This window comes from Triturus cristatus, chromosome 10 (assembly GCF_964204655.1).
Source record: "Triturus cristatus chromosome 10, aTriCri1.1, whole genome shotgun sequence".
Classification (NCBI taxonomy): domain Eukaryota; kingdom Metazoa; phylum Chordata; class Amphibia; order Caudata; family Salamandridae; genus Triturus; species Triturus cristatus.
This window is the reverse complement of record NC_140593.1, coordinates 971800000-971816077: the sequence shown is the minus strand read 5'-3', so window position 1 is coordinate 971816077 and position 16078 is coordinate 971800000. Positions and strand designations below refer to the sequence as shown.

General features: G+C 45.7%; 1 protein-coding gene across 2 annotated transcripts in view; it reads right to left on the bottom strand.

Annotated features, from left to right (window-relative positions):
• Positions 1 to 16078, bottom strand: part of GARS1 (glycyl-tRNA synthetase 1) — a 102035-nt gene that overhangs the window by 47208 nt on the left and 38749 nt on the right. The window contains exons 9-11 of one of the 2 annotated variants that reach the window (XM_085628877.1): positions 15093 to 15255; positions 4451 to 4615; positions 1529 to 1636 (exon numbers count right to left, since the gene is read on the bottom strand). In XM_085628877.1, coding sequence (XP_085485003.1) covers positions 1529 to 1636; positions 4451 to 4615; positions 15093 to 15255 — 436 coding nt within the window. Of the gene's footprint in view, positions 1 to 1523; positions 1637 to 4450; positions 4616 to 15092; positions 15256 to 16078 lie in introns of both variants that reach the window. The other variant, XM_085628876.1, reaches the window with a different exon arrangement.

Sequence of the window (16078 nt, the reverse complement as noted above, 5' to 3'; positions counted from 1 at the left end):
TCCTGTAATTTTGTTAAAATAGGCTTAACAGCCAGTTCTCGTGGGTCTGGTGCTGTAGGAGCAGAGTGTGTTTTGGAAGTACTCGAGGCCAAAGATGTTTTGGATGTAGTTTCCGGCACCAATGTTAGCTTCAAATGCTAAGATGTTTTCAGCATTGAGGGCGTTTTTGGCTTCGATCATGGGCTGGAGTCTGAAAACGCTCTGGGTCTTTCGGTGGTGAGAGATTGACTCAAAAGGCTTTTCTGACATTGACAGGCGCTTTTCGATGCCAGATCATAAACAGGCTTAGACTTTGGAGCAGTCGAACCCTTAGGCTTTTGGGTGGCCTTTACAGAAGAGGGACAACAGTCTGCACCTTTGCCTTAAGTTGGACATCTCCATGGCCCAAAGGCAGTGGGGTTCCGTGAGCCTTTCGCCACCGTACTCATGTGTCCTATCGCAGCGATCGGTGGAGCTTCTAGCTTGTGGTCGGTGTCGGACCCTTTCCCACTGCTGGAGAGAAGAATGGGGACGTCCATGGGTGCACCTTGTGTTTCTGTCTCCTCTTTGATGTCTCTTTCAGCATGGAGGCTGTGTTCTGGAGCTAGTTGTGTCTGGGTCCACGAAGATATTAGAAGCGTCTTCTGTTTGGTGTGACAGCATTGTGCTATGGGCCCCGTGGCGCTCTGCTCATTGTCAAAGAGTTTTCTTCAATCACAAGGCCAGGCACGCTTCACACAATGTTTCTTCGTGTTCTGGAGACAGGCAGAAGCTGCAGACTGGATGGTGATCTTGTTTGAAGTATTTTGCGTGGAATTTGGGTCAGAAGCTGAAAGGAGTCTTTTCCATCACTCTGGTATGCCGAGTGAAAGAAGATACTGCTGAAACGATGAAGTCGAAGTGGAGCCAGGCCCACGCCTGTGATTTGAAAGGCTTCTTTGAAGAAAAACAAGTTGGAAACGTCCGAGCTCAACACCAGATGGCAGCAGTATTCTAAACCTGTGTATCTACAGCCAACACATGCAACAAATAGGTTGTTTACCCCACAATACTCTTTATTAATTTTACCCCGACACAATGGAAGAAACAAATAGAATGGGGTGCAGAGGCCTGGGTGCTCTGGGCAACTTCCTCTGTGTGAAACAATCAGGCACATTTTTCTATTTTAAAATAAACGACTTACAATTCTGGACCAACCTCTACATGGTAAGGAAACACCTATTAACAGATTCATGTAATAAAATGTTTGATCAAGTCTGCCTTAGCATGCACATAAACAGTGTCATTCCAGCTAATCAAAAGGTCATATCTGCCATAATTTTGCTATCAGGCCATGTTATAAGATGCCCATGACTGGTTGGCTCCCATTCAAAGGCCAACGCTTTGATATAAGCTTGCCGTACTACACTAATACTCTCCATGTTAACTAGTTTATTTTCAATAAAAAGGAAAGCTACCTCCTAGGTGCACAAGTTACAGCTAATCTTATACAGTAATGATTATGCAGTGGCATTCTCTTTCAGAAAGAGGAAGCAAACACAAAGGATATCGGCTCCTTCAGGGGCTTTTCAGCTACAAGAGGAACTTTGGTGGCTCGAGCATGACAGAGGAGGTCGAAACATGAACGGTCAGCACAACCAACAATTTCAATCCAGCCCTGAAAGAAAACAGATATGTAAGTGTTCACATAGGACTAAACCGCAATGAACTTTACTTCCTTAATCATCAAGAGGTGATGGGTATAAACAAACTAAATGTCTGCTTAGACCCATCGGTTTAAGTTATTACATACAACTCATACATGTAGAAAAGCCCCCATTGTGTATGGCAACCCCCCCCCCCTCCCCCCCTCCCCCCTCCCCCCCACACACAACACTTTTTGCTCCAATGAAGATGGTTAGGATTCTAATTGTGCACTGTGTCAGTACTCTCTCCCTAAAATTGTTGTGTGTAAATTGGCAACCCCATTTGACGAGGACTTTACCCTCCCCCTTATAAGTTCCTAGTATATAGTACCAGTAATTCCCAGGGCATGTGTGGTAAAGTGGTCCCCAGGGCTTGTGCCAACCTGGGACACCCAAGTAAACTACTGAGAGCAGGCTTGCCACTGCAGGGTGCAAGAGCAGTGCCAACTGATGCATTTCGACTTTGCCCTGACCATGTGTAGCAAAGTCAATGCACTGCTTTTAGTATGTCAGTCACCCCTAAGGAAGACCTCCTGAGCCCATGAGGAATGGTGCCTTATGCTAAAGGTGTAGGCATCTAAGTGCAAGCTTTTATGTCCCGATAATGGCCTTTACCATTAAAGGACACTATAAGTGATAGACGGTCCAAAGAATAACATGGGCTGGCACCAGGCCAAACCAGAGTTTGGTAGCACCATTATGGTATTGCCTACATATGCTGTGCTTGGTATAAAAAAGTCACTTCTCACACCTGATGTGAATCTCAAGTCTAGGGTGATGTGGCATGCACACAGGTGGCTTTGGAGGTTGCCCATCTGGTTGCCCCAGCTTTTCTATGCTCTGGCTGGCTTGCTGTCGCCAAGACAGGATTCGGACCTCCTGCCAGGCAGTCTGTTCACTCCCAGGAGTCGGGAACAAAGGTCTGGGCAGGAAGTAGGTCACACTGCTTACCTCCCAGGCAGGCTAGTCAAGTGGCACATCAAGGTAGTGAGCTTCAGAGGCTACACCTCCTCTGATATGCAGCAGATCCGACTCCCAGCAGATAAAATAGCCTTGCCCCAGGCACATTTGTCCTCGAGCAGGCATGAAATTAGGTATGCAAGGTGGTGTAAGCCCCCAGAGGGTTAGCCACACCTCCAGGGTGTGCAGCTTTGTCAGTACATTGAAAGAAGGATTCTGACATTTTTAGAAGTGGCAGAATAGAAGATTATGGGTAGAAAAGGTGACCCACACCCAATGTGGTCATCTCAGGGGCGTACTAGATGCAAGGATCAGCAGACCATTGGTTACTGGTTTCCACACCTCTAGGATTTAATGGACACCACTGACACTAGAACCCGAGTCCTGAACCAATCTGCCTAAAAAAAGACAAAGAAGAGACCTGTGTCAGCGACAACAGGACTTTGGGACACCCCTAGACTAGTAGCAGTCGTCCCCTGCAAACTGCAGGTAAAACAACACTCCAGAAACAAAAAAACAATCGCTGGCCATCGGGCCCTCTGAGCTATCACCCAAATAAAGATGGTCTAGTGCACTGTGGGAACTTTAGTCCTGCCTTCCACGAAGTTTCAGGTAGCTACTGCATTCCCTGGGTCCACTAGATGTCAAAAATCGCTTTTTGCTGTGCATACGGCTGCCAAGTCTTGTTCGTCGCCAGTCCGGCAAGTAACCTCTGAACTCAACGCTGCACCTAGAGGGAACTCCATTGGACCTACATCAGCAACCACTCCATTGGTATATTTTTGCATCGTCTTTCCCACAGCACTGTGTAAGCAGTAAAAGCAACTTCTCCTGCGGCTTCCACTCCACCAGAGATAGCCAGGATAACTCTGTACCTGGGCTCTACAGGCCAGGTAAAATTGAACTTACTGTTACGGCCTGGCCCAGGGACCCGCATGACCTTTACCCTGCAAGGGTTCCGCGTAGCTCAACCTGCAGATGGCCGATTGTCACTAGTGGTTTTTCACATCGACAGCAATGATAAAAGTTGCTCTGTATTTTTTTGCAATGATTTTATATTGCTTCTAAAATCTATAACTCCTGTTATATGTTTGTTGTCCGCACATTTTGGTGTCTAAATTAAGATAAAAATACACTTCGTTATTATAAATTAGTGTCAGATTTCAATTGTGTTTTGTCAATTACCTATCATCCATGTTGGTACTCTGAAATGCTTAACACATGTTCCTCTAGTAAAGCCGGACTGTTCTTTGCCACTCTACCAGGACTGAACTAAAGGTTTGTTATTGTGAATCCAAGGGCCATCTTTCGGATATCGTGATACTAATACATGGTGGCTGTTTAATCCCCACATCACATAATACTCCACCTTCCTACATATACACTTTGAAACCAGTTACACACAAGGTTGTACTAGTACAGTGACCCACTCCAAAGTAAATGACTTCTAAAAACAAAAGGGACATTTAAGGTCTCTCGAGTAAGAAATAAGATCTCAGGTATTCCTCATTAATGAGCACCCTGCTCTCCATCTCACTAAATGGTAACAAGCCTCACACAGACTGTTCAAACAAAAAGAATGCAACAAAAAACCTAGACAAACAAAATTCCTACATAATGTTAACAATGCTAATATTTTTTATCAGGAATGGATACTATGAAGAAACAGATAATTGCTGATCAAGGGGTACAAACATGGCACCATGTACTATGAGGAAATGGGGGGGGCGCAGGGGGATGAAGAAGACCTAGCACTTAAAGACCATTTTATTTAATGAAAGAGAAACACACAAACATAAATTGGTACCTATAAGAAAGTTGCTTACATAGGAGGTTTTGGTCTCTGCATCCCAGCAGTCACAGGCATAGTGAGCCATCTCGTTCTCCATGTGCTGTCGGAAACGGAGTTTATCTGGACTCACACCAACTTTGGTGAGGTAGAGGTAGATTCTTCCAATGAAGTACCCTAAGACAGAGTTGTTGATGACACCCTAACATAAAATAAACAGTAAAGAAAAATAAACAGTAATGGTTACTCTAGTTAGGGAGAAGCTTAGGGCTTCTTTTAAAGACATATTCCCAGATTTAAAGTCAGAAAATAGTTAATGATTAGAAAACTACAAGCAGCAGTTAGAACTCCTTTCCTCACACATAGTAAAAAAATCCACAAAAAAAATCAAGTAAGGTGACAGACACCTTGTAATTACCATGAGCATCTTTACAGTTGGTCGCAAGATCCTAAAAGGACAATCAGAAGTTCCAGACAGTTCACAGCAAATTTGAAAATAATTCACCCAACCTTTTTTAAACCTTCCTTGGGTCTCAAGCATATGTAATATCTCCAAGGGGATATTTGCCTCACGTATTCAATAGGATTGCCTTCCAAGCTCATTGATTTTTCTTAATGCCATACAAATATCTTGTAACAATATGTAGATGACTCACCAAACTAACTACACAATCACTGTTTAACGAAATAAATATCCTCACTTGGTTTATAGGTGGTGTTACAAGGCAAACAAAAAGCATGTAAGGAAGATGCAGCGGATGACCTATGCCCTGTTGTTGGACTTCCCCCATCTCTCCATGGTCACCAACAAGCTTTTTGCCTTCTCCACTCCCGTTTTCCCAAATCAGTTTCTGTTGGCCCTAGGACTCTCTGCACTTTTTCACTCCTAATCAGTGCTAACATGCTTATGCTCACTCCCCTAAAACACAGTTACACTGGATTATACCCAACTGGCACAATTAATGTACTTATAAGATCCTAGTGAAATGGTACTACATGTACCCAGGGCTTGCAATTTAAAAGCAACTAGTGGTCTTGCAGCACTTGTTGTGCCATTCACTTAAGTAGCCTTTTTAAATGTCTCAGGTCTGCCACTGCAGCCGGTATACAGTTTTAAACTGCCAATTTGAGTTGGCAAAATAATGCCCTTCCAAGGCCTAAAACCTCCTTTTAATGACGTATAAGTCAACACTAAGGTAGGCCCTAAACAGCCAGGGCAGGGTGCATTATATTTACAAGTTTGGGCATGTACTTTTAACTTTTACATGCCCTGGTAGTGAAAAACTCTCAAATTCATGTTTCACTATTGTGAGCCTCACCTCTCTCATAGGATAACACTGGGTTGCCCGATTACATTTTAAAATACGTTTTAATGGTAAAGTTGGATGGTAAGTCAATTTCGAAAATGCGACTTTAAGAAAGTTGGCATTTTTCTTTCCTAACCATTTGATTCCTGCAGCCTGTTTCTTGGGGCACAAATGTACTAGGTGTAGTTGGCCGTTGGTCTTTGTGTATCCCTCCTAGACAGCCACAAACTACAAGGATCGGACGGCCCTTCCAAGCAGGATGGGGCGGGGGCTGTGAACAGCCACACTTGCACTTCAAAGGAGCTGTCTCAGCACATGCACAAAGAAGTTCACACTAGCCTATTATACCCCCAGACATCCTTGGACCAGGGAAGCAGAAAATTCCAGACACTTTTGTAGGGGGGAAACTTAAGAAGTTTCTTCAACTTCAAAGCTGGTACCAGGTATACAACTAGGACCCTTAGACCCAAGCTTAAGTACACTCCTGGGCCTGTGAATACTACAGAAGGAGGACCGCCCTGCTGTCTGAGAAGGAGGACTGGACTTGCTCCCTTCTTAGGCTACCTAACTAACTACAAGGCATAGTTAGCTGGCCTCCTGTTATGAGCTACAGGAACAAAGCAAGCTCCAGAGTCCTCTCAGCAACTGCCCAGCTGACCTGCTGTACTGGACCTGCTGGTCTCTGCAAAGCAAGTTAGTGACAGTGCAAGCACCTGTTCGAGCAAACATATTGCCACCTGCACCAACCACAACATAAAGCACCTGTGAACTCGACTACTCATGCTAGTGACCACCAATGACGATTGGCAAATGCACTTTGATCTACAGTATCAATAGCCCACGATGACTGCCAATGCAAAGCTCCACCAATGACGGTCCACAACAACTGATAGCATCTTTGCGCTGCAGCGACTATCATCTGCAACGCCCAGCCTGCTCTTTGTGCTTACAGTGACTATCATCCGTGACACTCTCCCTGCTCCTTGAGGCCTCCACCACCGCGAATCGGACTCTTAGCGTTGGACTTTGAGAAGGTAACTTTTTCAGCTGGACGAACCCGGTCCCTGTATCCAGACCACAATCCATCACGGTCGGCCTGAACTTGTGACTGTCTCCTGGTCTTGCAAACCCAGATAATTGCAAGTGACACTTTGTACTTTTAGGCACTATGCATACCTTAAAACCTTTGAAATTGCATATTTGATCTTCCACTGGTTGGATTTCTGTTTTGATGTCAAATAATTTATTAAAAATTACTATTGTTCTAAATTAGTGTGGGATTCTTTTTGTGCTGTGATTTCACTTTATTACGGTTTGGGTGCTGCATACATAATTTACACACTGCCTCTAAGTTAAGCCTGACTACCTTTGTGCCAAGCTACCAGAGGTTTAATCACAGGTTAATTTAGTGACTTTTTGTGGTTCACCATGACCAGGATTGTGGTGGTTCCTTGAGAAGCGCTTACAACCCACCAACCCAATTTCTCACACCTCCCGAGCTGGGAGAGCAGATCCTCATAAAAAATAGAAAATAAATAAATAAAAAAAATCAGTAATTCCTTCTATTCCTGGCTTGCTGCTAAAAGTAGCTTACAGATCGCTCATTTATTGGCATCTCTATAGGCTGTCTGGCATGCCAGAACCTTTTGACTTAATGTGAACTCAAGATAACAAAATAAACGCATTCTGAACGTATGCGCCAGTGAGCTAATTTGCAACTTTTCTTTTTCTTTTCTCAGAAGCCTCCTCTCTCCTTTGAGTTTAGGACAATGAAGCAGGCTCTTACCTCGCTTGGCTGGGTAAAAAGGTAGCCATCCCAAATTTCAATGAGTCTCTTATAGGCTGCGCTTCAGCTGGCTGATTGTGGGCATTTAGAAGTTAGAGCATCAAATTATAGTCCTATGATCACTGTTGTAGTGGTCCCTGGCATTCTGTAGAAAATGATGGCCTAGAAAGCAATTTATTTACACAAACCATTTACTTGCTGAAAAGTTGGTAATTTCTGCCAGGCCAACACTTATAGAAGCTGCTCCGATCCTTGACAAAGTTCTGAGGTTTTCTAAATAATCTAGATTTTTGCTCGAGTTGTTGCATCTTTTCAGCTATTTCCCTCAATGTTTAGCTGATCACAAGTACATTGAACTTTATTAAAAAAAATAAAAAAGTAAACCTATCTTTTTATGCTGCGTTAAGGAATGTAAATGCTATGCTTTTCTTGAGTATATGTGGCTATCTATCAAACATTTTAATATGACCTTTTGGGAGTTTATGGATAGTATCTTAATTATGTACATATTTTGAAAGATATTTAATGCTCCTATGTGGTTATTTGCCATTGTGCTCCAAAAGCTACCAACGGTGGTCCTCTCAATAAACATGCTATTAAAACAAAATGTAAACAACTTCCCTTTCTGAGATTTCCACTACAAGTGTAGAATAACCATTGGATCATACCTTATAGAGTCCCAACATATTTTTTAAATGGTGGCAATCATTCACTTTACACTTATGAAACTAAAAATAGACATGCCTCCTGCATATTAAAAGACAAGGTTACTGGCAGGATGTGTGTATGTTCCTCTCTGGACTTTGCAAAAACTACACGATTACACTTGATGTTCTCATCCCACTGTTCAAAGAAATCCCTTTCAACCAATGTTTAAACATACTACCATATGGGGGGAGATTAAGAATGATCTAAAAACGTGTAGTAAAAATCCACTGGTGCCTGCTACAAGTTGTCATAACTCCAGATCCTCGTGATGCTGGTCACTAGTGCAGGCAAAGAAATAAGAGTGAAACACAAGGGAGCTAGTCCATGCAGCAGATAATGCTAACACTTCATTTTGCTCCCTTCTGCTAGGGTCCCCTATGGAATTAACTACACATCAGAACTTACAAAAAAGTGAAAAAGCAATCCTTCAAAATATAGTTCAAATTAGATCAGATCACACAAATAGTCAGCGGTCTGCACTTGCTACTAGTACACTTTCCATGGGACCACTTATTCAACCCTCAACAGGTCCCATGGATTTATTCAACCCTCAACAAGTCTCCTTGAATTAAAGGAGTCCAACAATTCGCAGCAAACAGTTGTGATGTCTAAGCACTGCAAAAAACAATGCTTACTAGTCTGATTAATTTCAAAACGTATCTACATACAAAGCGCAGACAACCGATCTTGTTGAACAGGTTGTCTTCCACCAAATTGCAATGCGTTGCAGTACATTCAACATTGAAATATAATCAACAGGCACAACCAGACAAAATTCCTATGATAGCCCAAAGTCACTGAAGCAATAGCCAGCATTAGTTTTAGCATGCTATGACTGAGGTTAACAGCCTATATCCCACAGGCATTACTTTGAAACAAATACATGCAAAATAAATATCAGATGCAAAAACGCTGTCTCTGTGAGCACAGAAGGAATATGCTACTTACCAGTATGCATCTGTTCCTGGCATGTAAAGCTGCAGATCTACACACTTGTGCATAGATCGCCACCTGGTGTTGGGCCCGGATGTTTGTAGTTTGTTTTTCCTCTTGGAAAGTCTTTGAAAGTCACGAGTTCGGTGACTCCTCCCTTGGATCGTATTGCGCATGGGCTTCGGCTCCATCCTCAGATTGTTTTTCGCCAGCAGGGAAAGATGGAGCGTAGTAATAACAGTGAAGATGCCCATGTGTGTTTATCTACATAAGATAAGCTGGAACAGATACAGGTAGCCGGGGAGGCGGGTGGGCGTGTGTAGATCTGCAGCTCTACATGCCAGGAACAGATGCATACTGATAAGTAGCATATTCCGTTCGAGGCATATGAGCTGCAGATTACACACTTGTGCATAGATTATATAGCAGTACCCACCGTTAGTGGCAACCACCCATATCTGTTGCAGTGGTTTGAAATAATGTTTTGAGTACAGCCTGGCCCACACTAGCTTGTTGCTTAGTTTGCACATCTACACAATAGTGTTTGGTGAAAGTGTGCAGTGTTGACCATGTAGCTGCTTTGCAGAGATCATCTAATGGGATGTTCCCTAGAAAAGCCATTGAAGCCCCTATTTAACATGTAGAATGGGCTTTAGGGGGAACGGATAGCGTTCGTTTTGCTTTATGGTAGCAAATTTGAATACATTTGACAATCCACCTAGCTATCCCCGACTTGGAGATGGGGTTGCCCTTGTGTGGTGGAGAGAAAGAGACAAACAGTTGTTTGGTCTTGCGGAAAGGTTGTGTTCTCTCGATGTAGTAGAGTAAGGCTCGTTTGACATCTAGTGTGTGAAGAGCTCTTTCTGCAACAGTTTGTGGTTGCGAGAAGAATACTGATAGTTCTACAGATTGGTTTAGGTGAAAAGGAGAAATGACTTTGGGGAGGAATTTTGGGTTGGTACGGAGAACCACCTTATTATGGTGCATTTGTAGAAAAGGTTCTTGAATAGTAAATGCTTGTATCTCACTGACCCTTCTGAGGAAAGTGATGGCTAGAAGAAAAGCGGTTTTCCATGTTAAGAATTGAAGTTCACATTTGTGTAGAGGTTCAAAAGGAGGTCCCATTAGTCTGGTGAGAACGATATTTAGGTTCCACACAGGTGAGGGTGGCACTCTGGGGGGAATTATTCTTTTAAGGCCTTCCATGAAGGCTTTAATGGTAGGTACTCTAAAGAGTGAGAGATGTTGCCTGTTTTGTAGGTAAGCTGCTATGGCTGCTAGGTGTAGTTGAATGGACGTATAGGCTAGATTGCACCTTTGTAGGTGGAGTAAGTAGCCTATGATGTGTTGAATGGACACATCTAGTGGATTGATTGTGTTATGACAATAGATAACAAAACGTTTCCACTTGGCGGCGTAGCACGCTCTAGTGGTAGGGCGCCTAGCTTCTTTGATGACGTTCATACAGTCAGGGGGAAGATTTAGGTACCCGAATTCTAGGATTTCAGGAGCCAGATCGCAAGGTTGAGCTGAGCTGGGTCCGGGTGTCTGATCTCTCCATGATTCTGGGTTAAGAGGTGTGGAGAGAGGCGTAATTTTTGATGTGGTACTACCGATAGTTCCAGCAGTGTGGTGTACCACGGTTGTCTGGCCCAAGTTAGCGCTACTAATATTAGTATGAGGGAGTGCTGTTGTAGTTTGCGCACTACTAGTGGAATGAGTGGGAGAGGCGGGAAAGCGTACGCAAATCTGCCTGACCAGTTTATCCATATCGCATTGCCTTTGGACAATGGGTGTGGGTATCTGGCGGCGAAGCTTGGGCATTTTTTGTTTTCGTGGGTGGCGAAGAGGTCTATCTGTGGATGCCCCCACATTTGAAAGTACGGAGGAAGAACTTGCGGGTGAAGTTCCCACTCGTGGAGTTGTTGTTTGTGTCTGCTGAGTAGATCTGCTATAGTGTTTTGAACTCCTGGGACATGTTGGGCTAGGAGAAAGACTTTCCGGGGTATGGCCCATCTCCATATGCCCTGTGCTAATTGAGAGAGCTGTGGAGAGTGTGTGCCGCCTTGTTTTTGAATATAATACATGGCTGTGATGTTGTCTGAAAGGATTTTAGGGCTAGGAAGATCGCTAGTAACTCCAGATGGTTGATATGGAGTAGCTTCTGTTGAGGTGTCCATTTGCCTTGCATGGTGAGATGTAATAGATGAGCTCCCCAGCCGGAGAGCGATGCGTCTGTTGTTCGAACTATCTGTGGAACCGGGTCCAGGAACGGTCGACCTTTGGAAAGGTTTGTGGTGGTCCACCACTGCAGAGAGCGATGGGTACGACCGTCTACCAACACCAGATCTGTTAATTGACCCTGGGCCTGGTTCCATTGGTGCGCTAAGCACTCTTGGAGAGGACACATCTGGAGTCTTGCGTGAGGTACTATGAAGATGCAAGAGGCCATCATCCCTATTAGTTGCATGAACATCTGAGCTGGAAGGGAGTGTTGTGCTATGAATTTTGCACATAGGGCCTGAATGCTTGCAATCCTGGCAGGATTGGGGTAGGCGAGCGCTTTTGAGGTGTCTATAGTGGTACCTAGATATTGTTTTATGTGGGATGGTTGGAGATGGGACTTTTCGTGGTTTACCGTGAAGCCCAGCTGATGAAGTAGCTGGATGGTGGTGTGTGTGTGTTGTACACACTGATTGTATGAACTGGCTTTTATCAACCAGTCGTCTAGGTATGGGAAGACATGAATGTGTTGTCTTCGCAGATGTGCTGCCACCACTGCTAGGCACTTGGTGAATACTCGTGGTGCGGTTGTGACTCCGAACGGGAGCACTTTGAATTGGTAGTGTTGGCCGTCCACTACAAATCCGAGGTACTGCCTGTGGGCTTTGTGCACTGGAATGTGGAAGTAAGCGTCTTTTAGGTCCAAAGTGGTGAGGAAGTCGTTTTGGGAAAGTAGCGGAAGTACCTGCTGAAGCGTCACCATATGAAAGTGGTCTGAGTGTATGTATGTGTTTAGGGGCCGAAGGTCTAGGATGGGCCGTAGAGTCTCGTCCCTTTTTGGTATGAGAAAATACAGGGAGTAGACCCCTATATTTTGTTGGTTGGTTGGAACGTCTTCCATTGCCTCTTTGTCTAGGAGGGAGATTACCTCCTGCTTGAGTAGCCGCAGATGTTCTGGTGACATCGGGCGTTGTCTGGGTGGAATGTTTGGGGGGGTAGATGTTAGTTCTAGGCAGTAGCCTGACTGAATTATTTGTGTCACCCATTTGTCTGAGGTGATGGTAGTCCAGACCGGAAGGAAATGTTGGAGTCTGCCCCCGACCGGAGTGTGATGGTCTGGGGGAAGCGGAGGGAAGTCATTGGGGAGGCGTGGTGCCAGAGCGGGCGGTGTTTGTTTTGCCTCTGCCTTTGTTATTGTTGCCCCTGTAGCCGCCTCTTTGGTAACCCCTTGTAAAGGTGGACTGAGTAGGGGATTTGTAAGCAGTGGAAGCGGTGTCTGAGGAGTAGCCTTTGGATGTGCTCCGAAAGGAAGAGCAGCGAAAGGAGCGTCTGGGAGGGTGAGATTGTAAGGCTCCCATGGATTTTGCCGTGTCAGTGTCCTTTTTCATTTCCTCTAGGGCGTCATCCACTTTGGGTCCAAACAGATGGTCCTGGTCAAAGGGATGGTTGAGGATGGAGGCTTGTATCTCCGGTTTAAAACCTGATACCCTTAGCCAGGCATGGCGACAGAGGAGGACACTAGTATTGATAGCCCTAGAGGCTGTGTCTGCTGCATCTAAGGCACAACGTATGGAGGTATTGGTAATTGTTTTGCCCTCCTGAATTAGCTCATTGGCCCTAGTTTTGTATTTATCAGGGAGATGGTGCATTATGGCTTCTAACTCGTCATAATGGGCCCGGTCATACATCGCTAGTAGTGCTTGTGTATTGGCGATACGCCATATATTGGCCGCCTGAGATGCAGTACGTTTGCCTGATGCGTCCAAGAGTTTAGACTCTTTGTCAGGTGGTGGTGCGTCACCCGACGCCTGGGAGTTGGCCCTTTTCCGTGCTGTGGATACCACCAAGGAATCTAGTGGCGCTGGCCCTCTGATGTAGGAGGGGTCTGTTGGGGCGGCTTTATATTTTATCTCAATGCACGGGTTAATGACCCTGGCCCTGACTGGGTCCTTAAACACCTCCGGCGCATGTTTTATAACACCTTTTAGCATAGGCAATATGGAGGTGATCCTATGTGTGGTGTCAAATGTATCTAGGAGGAAATCCTCCTCCACTGGGTCGGTATGTAAATCTACCCTGTGGTAGTGTGCCGCCCTTTGCAATAAATGATTGAACCCTAAGGAGTCTTCTGGTGGAGAAGGTCTGGAAGGGTAAAGATCGTCTTGTGGGACGTTAGGGACATCAGAGATATTATAATCGTCCCATGGGTCTGGAGATCCTGTGGGAGTGGGGTCCCCTGTAGGTATATCTTGGGGTACATCCCCTATGTCGTCGTATGGATCCCCTTGATCATCATCATCCGGGAATGGAGTGGGGGAATGATGAGGTGGGGGTGGCGAAGGTGGAGGAGGTGGAGGAGGGGGAGGAGGGGAAGGTGGAGGAGGTGGTGGAGGTGGGGAAGGTAGTCTGAAAGGGGAGGTAGCAGAGTCCTTCCTTTTTGGAGGTGGAGGCGGAGCAGGTTTGTCTAACTGTCTCTTTTTGATAGAGAGCATTAAATGTCCAGTTTTGGGATCCTTAGTTAATGTTTTTTGTAAGGGATCCGGTGTAAATAGTTCTGGAGAGGTTGGTTGGTCCGTCGGCGCCGAAGGCGTCGGGCCGTTGATTTCTTAGGCTTGTCGGTGCTAGTTCGCTGTTTGGAACCATGCATGGGAAGCTCCGGTTGCTTAGTAGGCGCCAAGATGGATTTCGGCTTCGAAATGTCGGTGCCGGTGATCTTGTGGGCTTTTGTCGGTACTGAGGATGGGGTTGGTGCCGAGGAGCTAGGTCTCGACCCCGAATGTTTCAGTGTGGGGCTTGGTGTCGAGATGGAGGCCGGTTTCTTTTTCGGTGCCGAAGGATGTTTATCAGCTCCGACGGTGGGCTGGCTCGAGCCGCCTGAAGGCTTAATTGGCTTCTTTACCGGCCCCGAAGGTGCAGTGTGGGAAGCAGTGTCTTTGGCCTTGCTTAGGCCCGAAGGCGTGACCGAAGCCTTTTTCGGTGCCGGCGAGGGTGTGGGGGGGTAGAGTAGTACTCACAACCCTCTGTGCCGGAGTGATGTCCTCCACATCTGAATAGTCGGCTTCGGAGGCGCTGACGAGTCCCTCGTCGGTGTGGTGCTCTTCTGGAGCGTCGACGCCTTCCCCGAAGATGTCGTCCGGGATCGCCGTCGAAGAGTGTGCCATGGTTCTTCTGGCTCTTCGGTCCCGAATCGTTTTCTTGGACCGGAAGGATTTAAACGCCGGACAGTCTCGAGCCTCGTGTTCAGGGGAGAGGCAGAGGTTGCACACCTCGTGGAGATAGGTGTGGGGGAATTTTGATCCACATCGAGGACACTTTTTAAATGGAGTCCTTTCCAATAGCCAGGACCGGAGCTTGGGTAGGCCCGAAGGCCGCCGTCGACGACTGGAACCGAAGGTCTTGCCGATGAGAGGCGCGTCGAGTTTGGAGACCGCGAATTGGGGTGAAGATTGCGCGTCGATCTTCGAACTGGAAGCTGTTCGGAACCGGAGCGCGAAGATTACATCCGAGCCCGATGGCTGAAAAAAACAATCCGAGGATGGAGCCGAAGCCCATGCGCAATACGATCCAAGGGAGGAGTCACCGAACTCGTGACTTCCAAAGACTTTCCAAGTGGAAAAACAAACTGCAAACATCCGGGCCCAACACCAGATGGCGATCTATGCACAAGTGTGTAATCTGCAGCTCATATGCCTCGAACATAACCATATGAACGCAAGTATTACCTGTTCAACTGCATCGCCAAGTCGCATAATCTGGGCCGATTCCCCACTGATCTGCGCTTTGGAGGAATAAAGAAGGATGTTCAGGTCTGCCACAAGCTCAAATTTGGGATGCACCTTTTCCTTTGGGTCCACAAAATGTTCAATCTCTGCCATTGTGAATTCTCTAAACACGAAATGAAAATAAAACAAATCAAAAACGAAAATCCCTTTATAGTTTTGACACTACCTATGTCACGATATGGCTTGAGAACCACCTTTCGGGTTTATCAGATGGACCCTTGGGCCAATGCTCACCGCCACTATGCACATCTTTACTTCAAAGATACAGATTTCAGGGAACAAGCATTGTTGCATTTTTTAAGAACGGCCCTTAAATTGAACTGTTTTAAGGAAAAATAAAACAAACTTGTACAAGTCCCATCAGGGTGTTTACAAGAAAACAAGAATAACAAGTGTGAACCATAACAGCTACAGGGAGTTCATAATTGGCATCAACCCACTAAATCATGTGCCCCAACTAAGTTTAGTTAACTTTAATGTGTCCACAGGATTTCAGCAACAGTGCAAACCGTTTTGCATACTGCTCTGCTCGATGGGGTCTGGTTTACGAGGCTTGCTGCAGGTACCAAGCGGGTGCCTGGCATTGAAGGCGGTGTGCCAACTTGCCACCACCCCCCTCCCGAGACCCATGCTGTGATAAACTTTCACACCGTATGTGCAATCTGGTTTCTCCAAAGAGAGCAACCCCTGAAATATAGGATTGCAATTTGTAACCCAATTTTTCGATCATTCACGTCCTCTGGATAGGGTTGGCGTTAGCACGCCCATACCGCCGAGGTAACACCCCCCCTTGTGGTCCTGATGAATGCCTGGTAAATAGCACCACTCAGGCAGAAACATGTCGACCTCACACCACGGGATATAACTGAACAATCTATCCAGTTTTCTATCCCACACCTTGTTTATAAGTGTGTCAGATTGGCCAA